Source organism: Pan paniscus, chromosome 6 (genome assembly GCF_029289425.2).
Source record: "Pan paniscus chromosome 6, NHGRI_mPanPan1-v2.0_pri, whole genome shotgun sequence".
Taxonomy (NCBI): Eukaryota; Metazoa; Chordata; class Mammalia; order Primates; family Hominidae; genus Pan; species Pan paniscus.
In genome coordinates, this window is record NC_073255.2 from 193,104,121 (window position 1) to 193,119,310 (window position 15,190).

The 15,190-nt window shown below is 41.1% G+C and overlaps 1 protein-coding gene across 17 annotated transcripts in view; it reads left to right on the forward strand.

Moving 5' to 3' along the window:
* RNF32 (ring finger protein 32) overlaps positions 1–15,190 on the forward strand; it is a 37,074-nt gene that overhangs the window by 16,382 nt on the left and 5,502 nt on the right. For 14 of the 17 annotated variants that reach the window (XM_055115571.2, XM_055115568.2, XM_055115569.2 and 11 more), the window contains 3 exons: positions 527–559; positions 1,114–1,238; positions 1,448–1,556. In XM_055115571.2, coding sequence (XP_054971546.1) covers positions 527–559; positions 1,114–1,238; positions 1,448–1,556 — 267 coding nt within the window. Of the gene's footprint in view, positions 1–526; positions 560–1,113; positions 1,239–1,447; positions 1,557–2,585; positions 11,536–15,190 lie in introns of those variants that run through there. The other 3 variants (XM_055115573.1, XM_055115574.1, XM_055115575.1) reach the window with 2 other exon arrangements.

A 15,190-nucleotide genomic window follows, 5' to 3' on the forward strand; every position in this document is an offset into this window, starting at 1 on the left:
TTCTTGTGAGCACACTTTCCCTGCATTTAAAAAAGAAAAAAGACTCCATGGTTTGTTGCTATTTAAATTTAAGACTGTCAGAATTATATCTCAGTAGAGCTATGATTTCACAAAAATTGGGGGGCATAACTGAGCTGAACAAAGACCTAAATGGTATTTACTTAGCGTTTTCCTGGCCCCACTGGACAGGCCCCCCTCCTCACCCCTCCAGTTTGCAGTCACTGCCCTCATCTAAGGGAAACTTTCATTTTGTCATTGTTTCGCTCTTAAGTATACACTCATTTTAATAGTTAAATATCAAACTTCATGTGTTTATTTGATATTTCAGATCATGAATTTTTGTTATTTAGAGTATATACTTGTGCTGTGCTAAACAAACAATAAATAGTATAAATATCAAAGTTATTAATTTGCTTTTTTAAAGAAATAATACAGCTTACCTTCTAAGCATTCAGGATTTTAACTGTTGGATACATGCTGCTTCTCTTTTGTAAACTTCAACGTTCTTCTGTTTCCTCATGAACAGGTGCTGCTTTCATGCTCCCATGTGTTCCACAAAGTAAGTCCACCCCTCACGCCTGCCCAGGTGCTGCACACGTCGCTCTCACAGTGCAGAGAAACCATAGTCATTTTCAAGGCTCCTAAGGAGAGCCATTTATTTTACTCATCACCACCATCTGTAGTTAAAGAAACATGACTGTAGGCTACAGTACAATTCATCCTATTTTGAAAATCATGAGTTTTGTGACAAAAGAACCACAAATGTTTATGTAACAGATTGTTGTCAGTAATGCATGTCAAAGTGACAGCTAAATTCACATGATCGATCTGCATGTGGCCCCATACACATGCATGACTCACCTTTGTGCTAGTGGATTTCAGAAGTTTTTGATGTCTCTGCATGTATATTCTTGTAAGAAATCATTTTTGGAACAGGTTTCGTGAGGAAGGTGGTAGCACCTGATGAAGCCTCCTCACTTTATAACCTAAATTGGGCTAAGTCTCATAGTTATGGGAGAAAAGAACACTATAATTAGAACACTAACATTGGAAGTAAAAACGTTGTTTATAAGTAATTACTTGTAAAATTTTAAGTGAAATGTTTTTCTTCAGGCATGTCTTCAGGCTTTTGAAAAGTTCACAAATAAGAAAACCTGTCCTCTCTGTAGAAAGAACCAGTATCAAACCCGAGTGATACACGATGGGGCCCGCCTGTTCAGAATCAAGTGTGTGACCAGGTGAGGACGCCAGGCCCGTTTGGCGCTGAGCAGACACAGATCAGGCTATGACAACTAACTTGTTTTTTGAATAGTGGGATTTTATCTCTCTTCTTGGCCACCATAATTTCCCCAGGGCCTTGTACAGCACAGGGCTTATAACAACTACTGAAGTATTGGTTGACATAGAGTCATCATAAATTAGTCATTTTCAAACATCTGTGTTTTAGAATCCAAGCCTACTGGAGAGGATATGTTGTTAGAAAGTGGTACAGAAACCTGAGGAAAACAGTACCTCCCACAGATGCCAAGTTAAGAAAAAAATTCTTTGAAAAAAAGGTAGGTAAAGATCATTATGTTCTCCAGATACGGTCTCCGTGCGGGTGATTCACTTGGGGTCAGGAAGGCTAACAGAGGTGGTAAAACTTTGAGACTTACTTCACTTTGAGGGCTTTTTAAAAATGGTTGAGATGCTGCTAAAAATCCTGTTTAACTTTAGTTGGCTTTCCAACCTAGATGTTAAAATACTTCTAGACTTTCTTTTCTAGTTAAATCATAAAATTAGGTTAAATCAAAGCAACTTCTGTTTGGCCATTTTGTGCTAATTGTTTAAATAAACTTATCTCTTAAGACACAAGACTGGAAACCAGCTTAATTTTTCCCATCTCCTGGGCTATATGTAAATGAAGACATCTGCTGCACATCTCATAGTAATGAAAATAGAAGCTGCCTATAAAAATAAAGCCCCCACATGCTACCATTGTATTGAGTACCTTGTGGGGTCATCACAATGAGCTTTAGAGCTAACTTCCATGTCTACCCTTCCTCTTAACCACTATTTATGTTTTAGTTTTACTTTTGGGGGACTTATTTAACAATTTCCCATTCCTTGTCCCCATATGAAAGGATAGTCCTACCCCATCAGCCTGTGGCTTCAGGCAAACAGCAGCAGCTCTGAGGCTGTCATATGAAAGCCATCACTTCTTCCTGGCAGTGTTGGCCTGAGAAGAGCTGTAGCATTTATAATGGCCCAGCACACAGTAGGTGCTGGAAATTCTGTATTTATTATCACTATTAACTCATTTCCTAGAATACGGAGATGAGTTACTGTGTGTTCTGTTCCTGAGAGCAGTGTCTCTGATCTTCAGAGATCATTCATCTGGGGTGTTCATTCTCAATTTGGTAAAGGACCGCCATGCACGATTGCGTCATCCTTCCTTTACATTCTTTCCAGTTTTTTTTATCTTCAGTCGTTGACAGTCAGTTGTGTTCTCTGGGCTACTCTTAGTAATTTCTAATATGTCATAGTAGGTTGTCTCTTAGATCGGAAGTGATTTTTTGTCACCTCTTATAAAATTTTAATTACAGATTTGATAGTCATTTTACCTTATATATATATTTTTCACGTGCACACATCATTTTAGAAGAACTCTTGAAGATAAAGGCCCACTGAAAGTGTTGGTGGTCTCAGCCCATTGAACTGGACGAGAACTGGCCCAGGTTGCTGGAAACAAGTGAAGCAACGATTACAATGTGCCTTGTGTTATCTTGTAAAGTAGCCAGTGAAGGTTAAGTTTCAGCGTTCGGTGCTCAGGTGTTCAAATGCTGCAGCCTTCAGCTTCATGGAAAAAGGAAACGAAAAATAACAAAAAGCAAGTGACCAAGAGCAGTCGGGGCAGGGAGACCTGATCAAACAAGTTCCTCAGTTTCTAATTCAGTGTCTCCCACAGAGAGATGGAACTTTACAAGGCAGATTCATAGCTCTGTCCCACTGGACGTTGGGTCCGCTGCCCTGTGGCCATCCCACCTCCCCACAAATACTGTTTTTTGTTTTATCCCTGGTTCATCCCAACTGCTGCCTCCTCGTCCTGAGCCCTCATCGCTCTGAACACTCCGCTCTGATCCCCATGTCTGCTTTTCTGAGCACACTCATGCCCGCCCCCGCATGTCCTGCCCATTCCTACTGGTTCCCTCTGCCTTGCTTAAAATGTGCCAGTTTTTCAAAGCCTAGCTGAAGCTTTCTTCCAATTTCTTTGGTCTTCTCTAAACCTCTATTGTATGTTTAAACAATACCATCTAAGAGATCAAGAAGAACAGAAGTATGAATGCTATTCTAGCTTGTATATTACAAATGTGGTTTTTCCTTTGGGGCTTTTAAGATGATCTCAGATGATTTCAATAGCAAATTCTCTTAAGCTGAATATCTGTGAAGAAACTGATAAGTAAAACTGATTTTTTATTTTTTGCAGGGGTGGTAGTTGAGAACAAACTGTATAAGTTGTTTTTTATTCTTATTTAGAGACAGGGTTTCGTTATATTGCCCAGGCTGGCCTCAAATTCCTGGGCTGAAGCAAACCTCCCACCTCAGCCTCCCAGTTAGCTGGGATTATAGGCAAGAGCCATAGGCTAGGGCAGTGGCTTTCAGACTTTTCCTCAACCACAATAAGAAATATCTTCTAAACAATGTTGACAGAAAAACCAAACTCTGTAAAGTATTTTAAAGAAGTTGACTCTGACTGATATGAGTGACTGCAGGCCAGGAAACCCACTCTCAAGGAGTCCTGAGAAAGTGCACCCCGGGCGGTCGGATTACGGTTTGGTTTCATACATTTTAGGGAGGCAGGAGTTACAGGCAAAGACATCAGTCAGTACATGGAAGTTATACATTGGTTTGGCCAGAAAGGCGTGATATCTTGAAGTGGGGGCTTACAGATTGTAGGTGGATTCAGAGATTCTTTATTTGCAGTTGGTTAAAGGAGTAGGGCTCTATCTAAATACTGGAGTCAGCAGAAGGGAATCTCTAAGTTGAGGATGCTGCGCAGCAAGACTGATGGCCTGCGGCATGACTGTCCCTTGCCGGGCATGGCCTTAGGTCTTGTTTGTACTTTGGTTTCTTACTGCCTCAGACTGCCGTCAGCCTTACCACTTTTAAAGGAATACTGGTCACTTCAGCTTAAACTCCAGCAAGGAGTGGGCATAATAAGGGGCGTCTCACCTTTCTTCCCATTGTGGCCAGAAATTCCATTGTTAAGGTTTTCATAGGGCCCCCTTGGCCAAGAGGGGGTTCATTCTGTTGCTGGGGGCCTTAGGATTTTTTTTTTTTTTGAGATGGAGTCTCGCTCAGCTGCCCAGGCTGGAGTGCAGTGGCACGATCTTGGCTCACTGCAACCATCGTTTCCCGAGTTCAAGCAATTCTCCTATCTCAACCTCTTGAGTAGCTGGGATTACAGGCACCCGCCATCATGCCCAGCTAATTTTTGTATTTTTTAGTAGACACAGGGATTCCCCATGTTGGCCAGGCAGGTCCTGAACTCCCAGCTTCAGGTGATCTGCCTGCCTTGGCCTCCCAAAGTGCTGGGATTACAGGCGAGAGCCACCATGGCCCGGCCAGGATTTTATTTTTAGCTTACAGCAATGACCCACCACATGTATACAGTTAACAGAAACGTAACTTTCGCAAAGCAAAATCTGCTTTCACTGCAGGCACCACACTGTGATCATTTTTATTCCACTTCGTTTCCAAAGTGCTGGGCCTACTACATTAATGTTATGGGTCACTGATGGGTTGTAGATATCAGCAGTCTGCATTATCAATAACTGCCACCTTAAACATAATACAAGTGACCGTGTTATCTGCTGAACTGTAATCTTACCTCATTCAAGTTTCAAGTGTGGGGGTGGGGAGGAACAGATGTATACATATACACACACACACTCAGATCATAGTGAGGTTATACTCATAATTTGTTACATGAATAGGGATCCTATGATGTAACTCTTGCTCACTTAACTCATTTGGCCATAAACACTTGAAATCTGTAAACTCAGATCTCATGTTAAATAAATGAAGATTGAACTTACTGTAAAATAGTGTATTAGCAGTAGGTAGTAGGTGCCTATATGGGTCCATGCCCTATGTGCTTGTATGCCTGTATGAGTAGAACTCAACAGCTGTCCTTTATAATAAAGACCACTTCTTAATCATTTACCAAATGACCTCACCATTTGATGCTTTTTTTCTACCTTTCCAACTTAATAAACTCATTCTGTGAGCGATGGGAATCCTCTCAGAAATGTTAATCTACAATTTTAGAATGCCCTGCATATTTAATGGAATCCAAAAGGTTACTGAACTAGGTTATTGAATTTCACATTACCCAGGTGTGATGGTTAATTTATGTGTCAACTTGACTGGGCTAAGGGATGCTCAGGTTATCTGGTTAAACATTATTGCTGGGTGTGCCTGTGAGGTATTTCCAGATGAGCTGAGCATTTGAATCAGTGGACTCAGTAAAGTGAATTGCGTGTGTACACAGGCACAGTCTCACTCTCTTGCATGTGCTTTCTCTCTGTCTCTGCCTGACCGCTTGACCTGGGACGTTGGTTTTCTGTAGATACACAGAAAGGGAGATGTACCCATATAAATAGAAATCATTTTAAAATTACAAAATTGTTGTATACAACTTTATGCAATAGAAGTGAAAATATAATTGAAATTACTTCCTGTAAAAATAGCAAACGTGGAAAGAAATTTAAAGTATGAAATGACTGAAAAAAATTATATGAGCATCTCCGTTTTTACTGAAAAGATATTAAATAAAATTTAACAGCCATTCTTTTTTTTTTTTTTTTGAGGCACAGTCTCGCTCTGTCACCCAGGCTGGAGTGCAGTGGCGTGATCTCGGCACACTGCAACCTCCGCCTCCCGGGTTCAGGCCATTCTCCTGCCTCAGCCTCCCAAGTAGCTGGGACTACAGGCGCCCACCACCATGCCCGGCTAATTGTAGAGATGAGGTTTCACCATGTTAGCCAGGATGGTCTCGATCTCCTGATCTCGTGATCCACCAGCCTCGGCCTCCCAAAGTGCTGGGATTACAGGCGTGAGCCACTGCACCCGGCCTTAACAGCCATTCTTAATAATGACAGACACTAGAACTAGAATGAAATTTCCTTGTCACATTAAAAACTATGTGTCAAATACTAAAAACACATTGTTTTAGAGAGTAAAACCATAAAGAAAACTAGGTTACTTACTGTCATCACACTTGAGCCAATCCTTGCCAATAACACATGAAAACAAAATATATGTGTGTGCACGTATGTGTATATGTTATGCATATTATATAAATCCACACATGTATATTACAATTTTACATTATATTTATATTAAAATAAGCCAAACAAGGAATGTACCACACTGATAAGAAAAAATTTTTTCTGATGGAATAAAAGGCTTGAATAAAATGACAGACATTTTACACTGGAATGAGTAAAAATGTCCACTTACTTTATATAAATTTAATGTAGTTTCTAACTCCCAAAGGAGTAGGATTGGCTATGCATTTAGGATTTTACAGTTAACTCTAAAGTTTATCTAAAGAGGTATGAAGAGCTAATAATTTTTTTAAAAGACAGATTGATGAGATAGAACAGCCTTGTTAGATATCAAAATATATAAATTTGGCAACTAAGATTCTTGGGGAATAATAGACAAACAATGAAACAGTAGAAAGTCACACATCTCAGCATACAGGAAATTTTAGTGTACTAAAGAAGATATTTCAGACCAGTGGAGAAAAAAATTATTTGAGAAAAATCAATTGGGAAATTGAGTTCATTCATCTGAAGGGGGATTAAAGAACACTGCTTTATACGTTACTGCCAAAAACATTCCACACGGATTACATTCTTAAATACATTTTAATGGATACATGAAATTAATGGAGTCAAATAGCTTCCTGGGTGCCTGCTCTCTGCCTGTGCTTTGTTAGTCAGGGGAGATAATGAGGGAACAGACAAAACACCACGATCCTAACAGAACGTGTGCAGTTCAGAGAGCGGGGAGAGAGCCTGGATCTCAGATTCTGCTCCAATGCACACGGTACATTGCGTGACTGCCACCGTGGCTTTTACAACGTTCTGAAGGCTGTAGAAAAACATTGCAAGGGCTGGGCGCGGTGGCTCACGCCTGTAATCCCAGCACTTTGGGAGGCTGAGGCGGGGGGATCACGTGAGGTTGGGAGTTCGAGACCAGCCTGACCAACATGGAGAAACCCCTTCTCTACTAAAAATACAGTATTAGCCGGGTGTGGTGGCACATGCCTGTAATCCCAGCTACTCAGGAGGCTGAGGCAGGAGAATAGCTTGCACCCGGGAGGCAGAGGTTGCAGTGAGCCAAGATCGTGCCACTGCACTCCAGCCTGGGCGACAAGAGTCAAACTCCATCCAAAAAAAAAAAGAAAGAAAAAGAAAAACACTGCAAGAGCACACTAGGTGGTAATTTGTCCTGGTTGACAAGGCAAAATGATCATCTTGATTTACATGTTTGGTACAAGTGGAGAATTTCCTTGTATATATTATATATTAATGTTTAGGGGTTGCATCTATTTTATTGTTCTTTTTTAAAGATGTAATCAATGAGTGGAATATTTTACAGCTCAAAACTGGAAGAGCTTAATAATAAATGTGAGACAAATAATACACGGACCCTATCTTAGTAAAGAAAGTCATCATCATCCTCAGATGCCTTTAGAAAAGACTCTTTTCATCTAGCATAATAGTATACTATTAACAAGTTTATCTAGTTTAATCTGGGCATAACATGTGAAAATGTCATTTTTCCAATGATAGAAACAGAATTGTATTGTTTTCACCAAGAAACAAACATATGTTTCAGTAAAAAAGAGGAAATTGAACTGCTTTCCTTTAAGTACCTATAAAAATTTTAACGTAAGATTATAAGTAAAATGAGGCTTGTTAAGCTTCTAGAAATCAGATTAAGATATTTAAAATAAAAATATAACTGTGGGTCTCAGGTTCTCAACTCAGGCTTCATTTTCTCCTTACATTTTTCCTTTATATTTCCAAAAGTTCTTCAGAACTAAAAATGTGTACTAAATAGGGACCAGCATCAGATTCATCGGTGTCTATAGGTTTCCTAGTAATACGGCCATTAAAAATAAATTCCAAAGCCAGAATGAACAATGACTTTATCAAGGCCCCTCTGAGTGACAGACTAGCTTTGTAATGTAGTGAAATTCCAGGCATGCCAGGTTTTTCTGCGTAGTATGGGAAGCCACCCCTGAGTCTGTTCACATGCATTCAGCTCATCACCCCTTCCATACTTCTCTGTGTATGCAACTCTGAGGTTTGAATTTTAGAAACTGGAAATCTTACAAAGCAAAATGTGTGGCAATTAATAAGATTGACTATGGCAAATTCTTAATGATCTGGGGAACAACAGTTTTTAAGTCTGGGAATAACATGTGAAACCAGCAGCTACATTTCTAAGTGGCATCTCCATTCTCACTGTTGGTGAACGTTAAACTGTTGCAAATTCATTTTATTTTTAACCTAAAAAAACTGAAATCACAAATTACTAGGAGAAATCAATCACATGACGCACTCCAAAGTTAAAGGTACGTCAGCGTCAGCTCCCCTGACTCTCTGTCAGTGGCTGATTCTCCACTCCCAACCACCAGCCATCTCGATTCTGCACTCCAGTGCTTTTCAGTCTTCTAGACTCTGCTGAACTAGGAGAGAAATCTGGGGCTTCAACAAAGTCAGTGCCAACTTTTTAAACTTACCTTACCAAGTTAGAGGAAAAAACAAAACACCACGTACCATCAGAATCATTGTGTAAAAGAAAGACCATTTTAACACCAGAAAAGAAAAAAGTACCTGACCGCACACTAAAGCATATTCCTTTCACACTGCAGACATTTGGCCTTACACATATTTCACTCCACTGAATTTATTCTTTCTTTCTTGGCTGGCAGATAGGTGAAAACTTGTTTGCTATACTTGGGAACCATTGGTTTCGATCAAAGATAAGTTGCCTTTAGAGAAAGAGAAGTCTAATCAATAGAAAGGAGGGCAAGGAGGGATAATAGTTTGATATTTTTAGACATAGCTGATTAGGAAGTGTTTGTTTCCCTTATATGTTTTAGGATCTCACCAAGAGGGATACGTTTTTAATACTCAGGATGAGATTAGCCCAAGCCATTCTGTTTTTATAAATTAATCTATTTTGCTTGTCAAACTTTGTTCCTACATTTTTACTCCTCTACTACAGGGAGAGTTAGTGAAGTCTTTTCTTTAGTTTTCATGCACCTTTTGGGTGTGTTGACGAGTGAAAAGGGACCCTCTTTCTGTGAAGAGGAATGCTTGCATACACTGCAGGTTTCTTTTCACAAAGTTGTGTTGCTCTAAGATGTCACTGACACATTCCTAACAAAACCCAACCACAGCAGTGATGTCGTGCTACAATGTAGATCCTTTCAGCTATATTGAAGTCTTGTGGTAAGAATTGAAAAGGTCAGATGTTGAGTTTTGTACCCTTAGGTAAGTGTCAGAGAATAAAAATTCACTCAGAAATGCCTGTGTCAGAGAGGGTGTTTGAGTTGTCTCGGGATGATACAGTAGTCCTCGAACACTTATTCATTCAGGTTTTGAGGAACGCAGATCAAAGAGGCCTGGAAAGGTCACTCAAGCTGTTCTACTAATACCTAGCACCGGTGTGTACAGAAAGTCCACAGTGTTGCCCAGAATGCAGCGGCTGGGCCTGACTGCCTTTGATCCTTATCTAGAAACTCTGCTAGCATATGTCATATGATTGAGGTAGGGTCTTTTATTGCTGCAATTAAAACTTCTCAAGTGCATTATATTATCTCCACCCCAGCTAAAAGTCCCAGACATTGTTTAGAAAGTGGGGTGAGTGATTTGTCAGATGCTGGGGCGGCTTTAGGGGCTGCTGGCTCCCACACCCTCCAGCACAAGATTTCTCTGACTTTTTTCATTTACATCTCACCAAACAGCATAATGGTCTTAAAGTTTGCTTAGTCCTTTGACTTCCTTTATCACATAGAGATGGCAAACATTCTGTTGCTAACTTGAAGTGGCTCCAAGCAGCAGGACTGGAAGGATATTAAACCAGTAAAAGCTTATCAACTGATTCATTGATATGCTGTAAATTCCAGGCTTTTCATTTTGCTTTTGAGGGCGGCCATAAGTCAACACATTAGTAAGCAATTTGCTGACATCAAGATGGATCACTTAAAAAGCCCTCCTGAGTAGACAGAGTTCACCTGGGTGCTTTTGTTAGTATATTTTTTAAAAATGTTTAGCCAGCTTGTTACTTGTAAATGACCAGTAATTGTTTTACATATCAATAACTCAAACTCCTATTTAGTTTATCAAGTATCTGATATGTGAGGCTTAAAAGGAAAAATTACACTAAGACATTCATTCTTTGTAAAATTGAAAATGTTTAGGTATTTTGTCTGTTTCTGTAAAATTCATAATATCAACCACTTGTTTAAAAACTAGAAGTCAGTTGTCATTTGTTTTTGACAGTTCTTGCCCTTTCAGTTACTAAGGTCATCTAACTCACATAAAAAGTGAGGGAGTAAATAAAGGAATAAAGAAAGCTGCACACAGAAGAATCTGACAATTAAAAATATTTAATAGTAGCTACCCATAGGATATTACTTTGAATTAACTACAATAGTTAATAAATGTTTATTTGACTTCTAAAAGTACCACCCTTGCTAACTTTTGAATACTCAAAGCTGTAAGAATATTCATCCCAGTTCACTTTTTAAATTTGTCATAAATGTCTATGGAAGGACTTTCAGTATATTTATTAATAAGCCAATGTCAATGTTATAAGCTAAAGTTGATGTTTTACTGAATTTTGACACTAAAAGTAACTTGAAAATCATTTTAGGTAGGCAGTGTTTTTTCTTAGTTCCCCCAAAAAGGATTTCTACTGCACTCCTTTGGAATATGTACATTTGAGGCATATATTTGCTCTCATTTCTCATCTGTTGCAAACCTAAAGTCAAAATTTCTTGAATGCTAAGGGCCTTACAAAGATGAATTGGTGCTCCCCTGAATCTAAGGCACTCATTCAAGGAGATAAGCAATGCACACAGGAAAAAGCTAACACTGGGCAGCTGACGTGTGTGGAATGAAAGGAGCAGCAGCGCCCTGTGAGAGCTCAGAGAAGAGAGGTCACCTCCAGCCCAGGTACCTGGGACACATGGATCCCACCAGTCATTCATGTGCAGTCAAGGAAACAGAAAAATCTAACAGTGATTCACTGAACTGAGTCAACAAGTTTGGCCGGACCATAAGATTCACACAGGAAAGGAAGGAACAAGAAGGAAGGAGGGTGGCCCATGGGGAGTGACCTGGGAGAGTGTCCCCAGAGGACAGAGGCTGTTGAGGGGAGGCGGGTGGAGCTGGGCTCCAGTGACTTGCACTTGTGGGTCTTGCCACCCTGCTTCCCTCTGCCTCTGTGTCCTCACTCCTTCCTTCCCAGGTCCCCGTCCCACTGGCTGCATCTGCCAGAGCCCCTTGTAGGCTGACTTCCCAAGAAGCCTGGCGATCCCTCCCTCACTCCATGTCTCCCGGAGTCCAGTGCCACAGCAGCACGCTTTCCATCGTCAGCGGGGCTTTTCTTGCTACACGGGAGCTCTCTGTTAAAGGAACCAGTGTTTGTCATCCAGACCATCAGGCTAGCACAGTGCCTGTTCTATGGCAGCTGAGCAACTCCCCAACTCTTTTCACCCCAGCCCCTTTAGAAACTTGTCATTCACCGTGCGGATCCTGTAAGTGGTAAATTTAAGTTAAAATTATTTACTTTAGATTGATTAAAATGCATATTAATAGTCTTTAACCACCATTACATATAAAGGGAATTGTTTTTCTCATTGAGGAAATGCTTTAATTCCTCTTAAGGAAGAAAAAAGTACGAATTGTTAATAAGTGTAAAAATGATATTTGGTTACATAGGGTAAGTGGATAGTAAAATATAAATTAGACTCAACTGCATTAAAAGTCTATGTGAACTGCTTTCATGGACTGGCACTTGGAGTTGTGTACTTTGTGAGCCTTCATTGTAAAGGGTGTGCTGACCAGCCCCTCTGGGCAGACACAGGTGCAAGGGCCCAGGTGTGAGCACCCAGCCCCCGCGCCTGTCTAGGTGCACGTGGAGGCCGCTCGGGTGGTTCGCGCCTGCTGCAGGGCACGCTTCCTGCAGGGAGCTGGGGAGAGACAAATAATAAAATATTTTGTTACAATTTTCAAGAATAAGTGCCAGGAAGAAAAATGCAAAGAGAGGAAGGGGAGAGAGAGTGAAGTGAGGGGTGAGATGTTTGAAATAAGGTGGAAATGTCTGAGGAGATGCACCCTGAACCCAAATGGAGGAACCGTGCCGTTCCCTGGAACCTCTGTCCAGGCAGAGAGCAGCACGGCTTAGCATGTGGGAGGGGCAGGCTGGCAGAGTGTGAGCCGCTGGGCACAGGTGACCCTTCCAGGACCCAGGCCCCTGTGAGGCCCTGAGCCGGGCGCTGAGCAGATAGGTCATTTTCAAGAGGGCGGCCCACCGCCACGTGAACACTGGAAACTGCCCTCAGAGCCCCGGGGGTGCGAGGTCAGCAGCTGGGACCCAGACCAAAGAGGGTGAAGAGGGCAGGGCTGGGGACTCCCAGGGAGAAGGGGCCATGGCTGGGCCCCTCCAGCACAGGCGCTTCCTGGGAGCCTCTGCAGGGCGTGCCCATGGAGGGGAGGCTCAAAATAACCAGATGAGACGTGCAGTTGGGCCTGTAGCACGCAGGGCTTGGGGACTCTGTTCCAGGTGACAGGAGGGCGGGCGGTCATGGCCTAGTGCCATGAAAATGAAACACAGATCCCTGTTTAAAAGAAAGAAAACATGGGAAAGTGCCATCCAAGTACTAAAAGTATAAAGCTGTATGTACTTTGTGGCCTCTCTCTCCAGTGGTCATGTAGTTTTTTTTATTTGCTGTTTATTTAATGTTATTCTAAGAAAAAATTAAATTATAAATGTTATGACTTTCACAGTGCATCTTTACACCAGAATGTCAGTTTTAAGTGCAAATATTAGAGCATTTAATTCATATGTGGAATCACCAAAAGCACACAGTTCGTATTTCCCACCCCCTAGGGCACACACATTTCCTTCTTTGCAGAGGAGCTGGATGCTAAGCACGGCTGGCTCTACTGTTTTGACTTTGGCTCTTGATACACACACATTCTAGTCAGGCCCTGCCTTCAGCTCACTGAGGAGTCAGGTCTGCAAGGGGGGCCCTGTGTTTTGCATCCCCTGGAAAGCGGGTCCAGGGAAGTGACTTGCCTAAGAGAGGATGTGGCGCAGGATGTCACTGTCAGAATTTGAAGAGAAAAGAGAACACGTGGGACAGAGGCAACGGCTTGAAGCAACAAAGGCTAAGAATTTTCCAGATCTGAAGAAGATAGAAGCCACAGATTTAAGAAGCCCAAGGAAGCCCAATATGATTTTGTTTTAAGTGTCTAGTGAGCCTGCAGAACACAAAGCACGGAGTCATCTTGGAAGTGGCCAGGAACGAGGATAGACGATGGCAAACCCTGGGACCTGCAGATTTCCCAGTGGGAACGGCAGAAGGTGAGATGACATCTCCGTGTGTCGGAAGAGACCTAACCGTCAGTCTAGACTTCCATATGAACCAAATGAAATTTACATTCAAGAAGAGAGGCAAAAGAAAAGCCAGACAAAAAGTGTGCCACTAGAACGTCTTCGTTAAAGGAAATTCTAAAGGATGCCTTGCATGAGGAAGGAAAATGGCCCCAGACGGGAAATCTGAGATGTCAGTGGTAAAAATGTGAGTAAATCTAATAGACATTGATTCCACCAAACAAGAAAAATCATGTCTCAGGTTAAAAGAGAGAGAGAGCTTATGACAAAAATAACATAAAGCAGGAGAGGAAAATTAAGTATGCTCAGATCCTTGTATTGGTTCAAGGGATAAAAATTCCAATTTAGACCTTAATAATGTAAGTATGCACTTCTAGGGCAATAGCTAAAAGAATAGAAACAGAGTTTTAACCTTCAAAACAGTAAAGAGAATGAATAGAAAACTTTAATTGAAAAGAGCAAAAATTAAGAAACCAATGGCAGGGCAGATGGAAGACAGAGCAGGATGGGTGCACCGTTTGTCTGTCAGTAACAACACAAAGCAGACTGAGTGCTCCAGCACCAATCAGATTATGTATGTGTTACTCAGAAGAGATGCCTGAAAACGCGAACAGTGTGTGTGTGAGTGTGGTAACGTATTATACGTACTATAATATACACATAAGCTCTTTACAGAAGAAAGCTGATGTGCTGATACCTGACAAAAGAGATTCTAAAGCAAAGGCATCATTAGAGATAATGGTGTAGAACACCACACCGAGCAACTGTAGCACATATTTTCTTTCAAAGTACAAATATATCATTATAAAAACTGACCATATACTTGTCCATGATGCAGATGTCATCATAGGTCGAGACATTTATGTTTTATAATTTCAGCTTTTAGATTCGGGGGTGCCTGTGCAGGTTTGTTACTGGGTGTACTGCAGGACGCTGATGTTTGCGGTACAGATGATCCCGTCACCCAGCTCATGAGCACAGTACCCAACAGTGAGTTTTTCAGCCCTTGTGTCCCTCCCCAGTCGTCCCAGTATCTCATGTTACCATCTTTATGTCCACGTACTTTAAGAAACTTAAGTCGTGTAGAGTATGTTCCCTGACCACAGTGCAGCTCAGGCTAGAAATAAATTTTTTTAAAAAAAATAGAACTATCTCACGTTTGAAAATAAACAGTTCTAAATAACGTATTAATCGAAGACAAAATTATAATGGAAATGAGAAGAAGTTTCAGTTGAATAGCAAAAGTACATATCAAAACTTGTGGAATGGAATATTTCATCAAAACCTGTGGAAAGGAATATTTGCGTCTGCCATGCTAGGTTTTCTTCTGTGGAATCAAACACCTGAGTGTGCAATTAGTTTGTGATTCTTATGTATATTAAAATATCCTAAGCATTTATTTGCTTTCTTGCTATATTACACCAGTTACCATTAAGACTGGAGCACTAAGTGTTAAGGGCCACCCTCCCTGAGATTTATTTGGTATATATGCAAAATT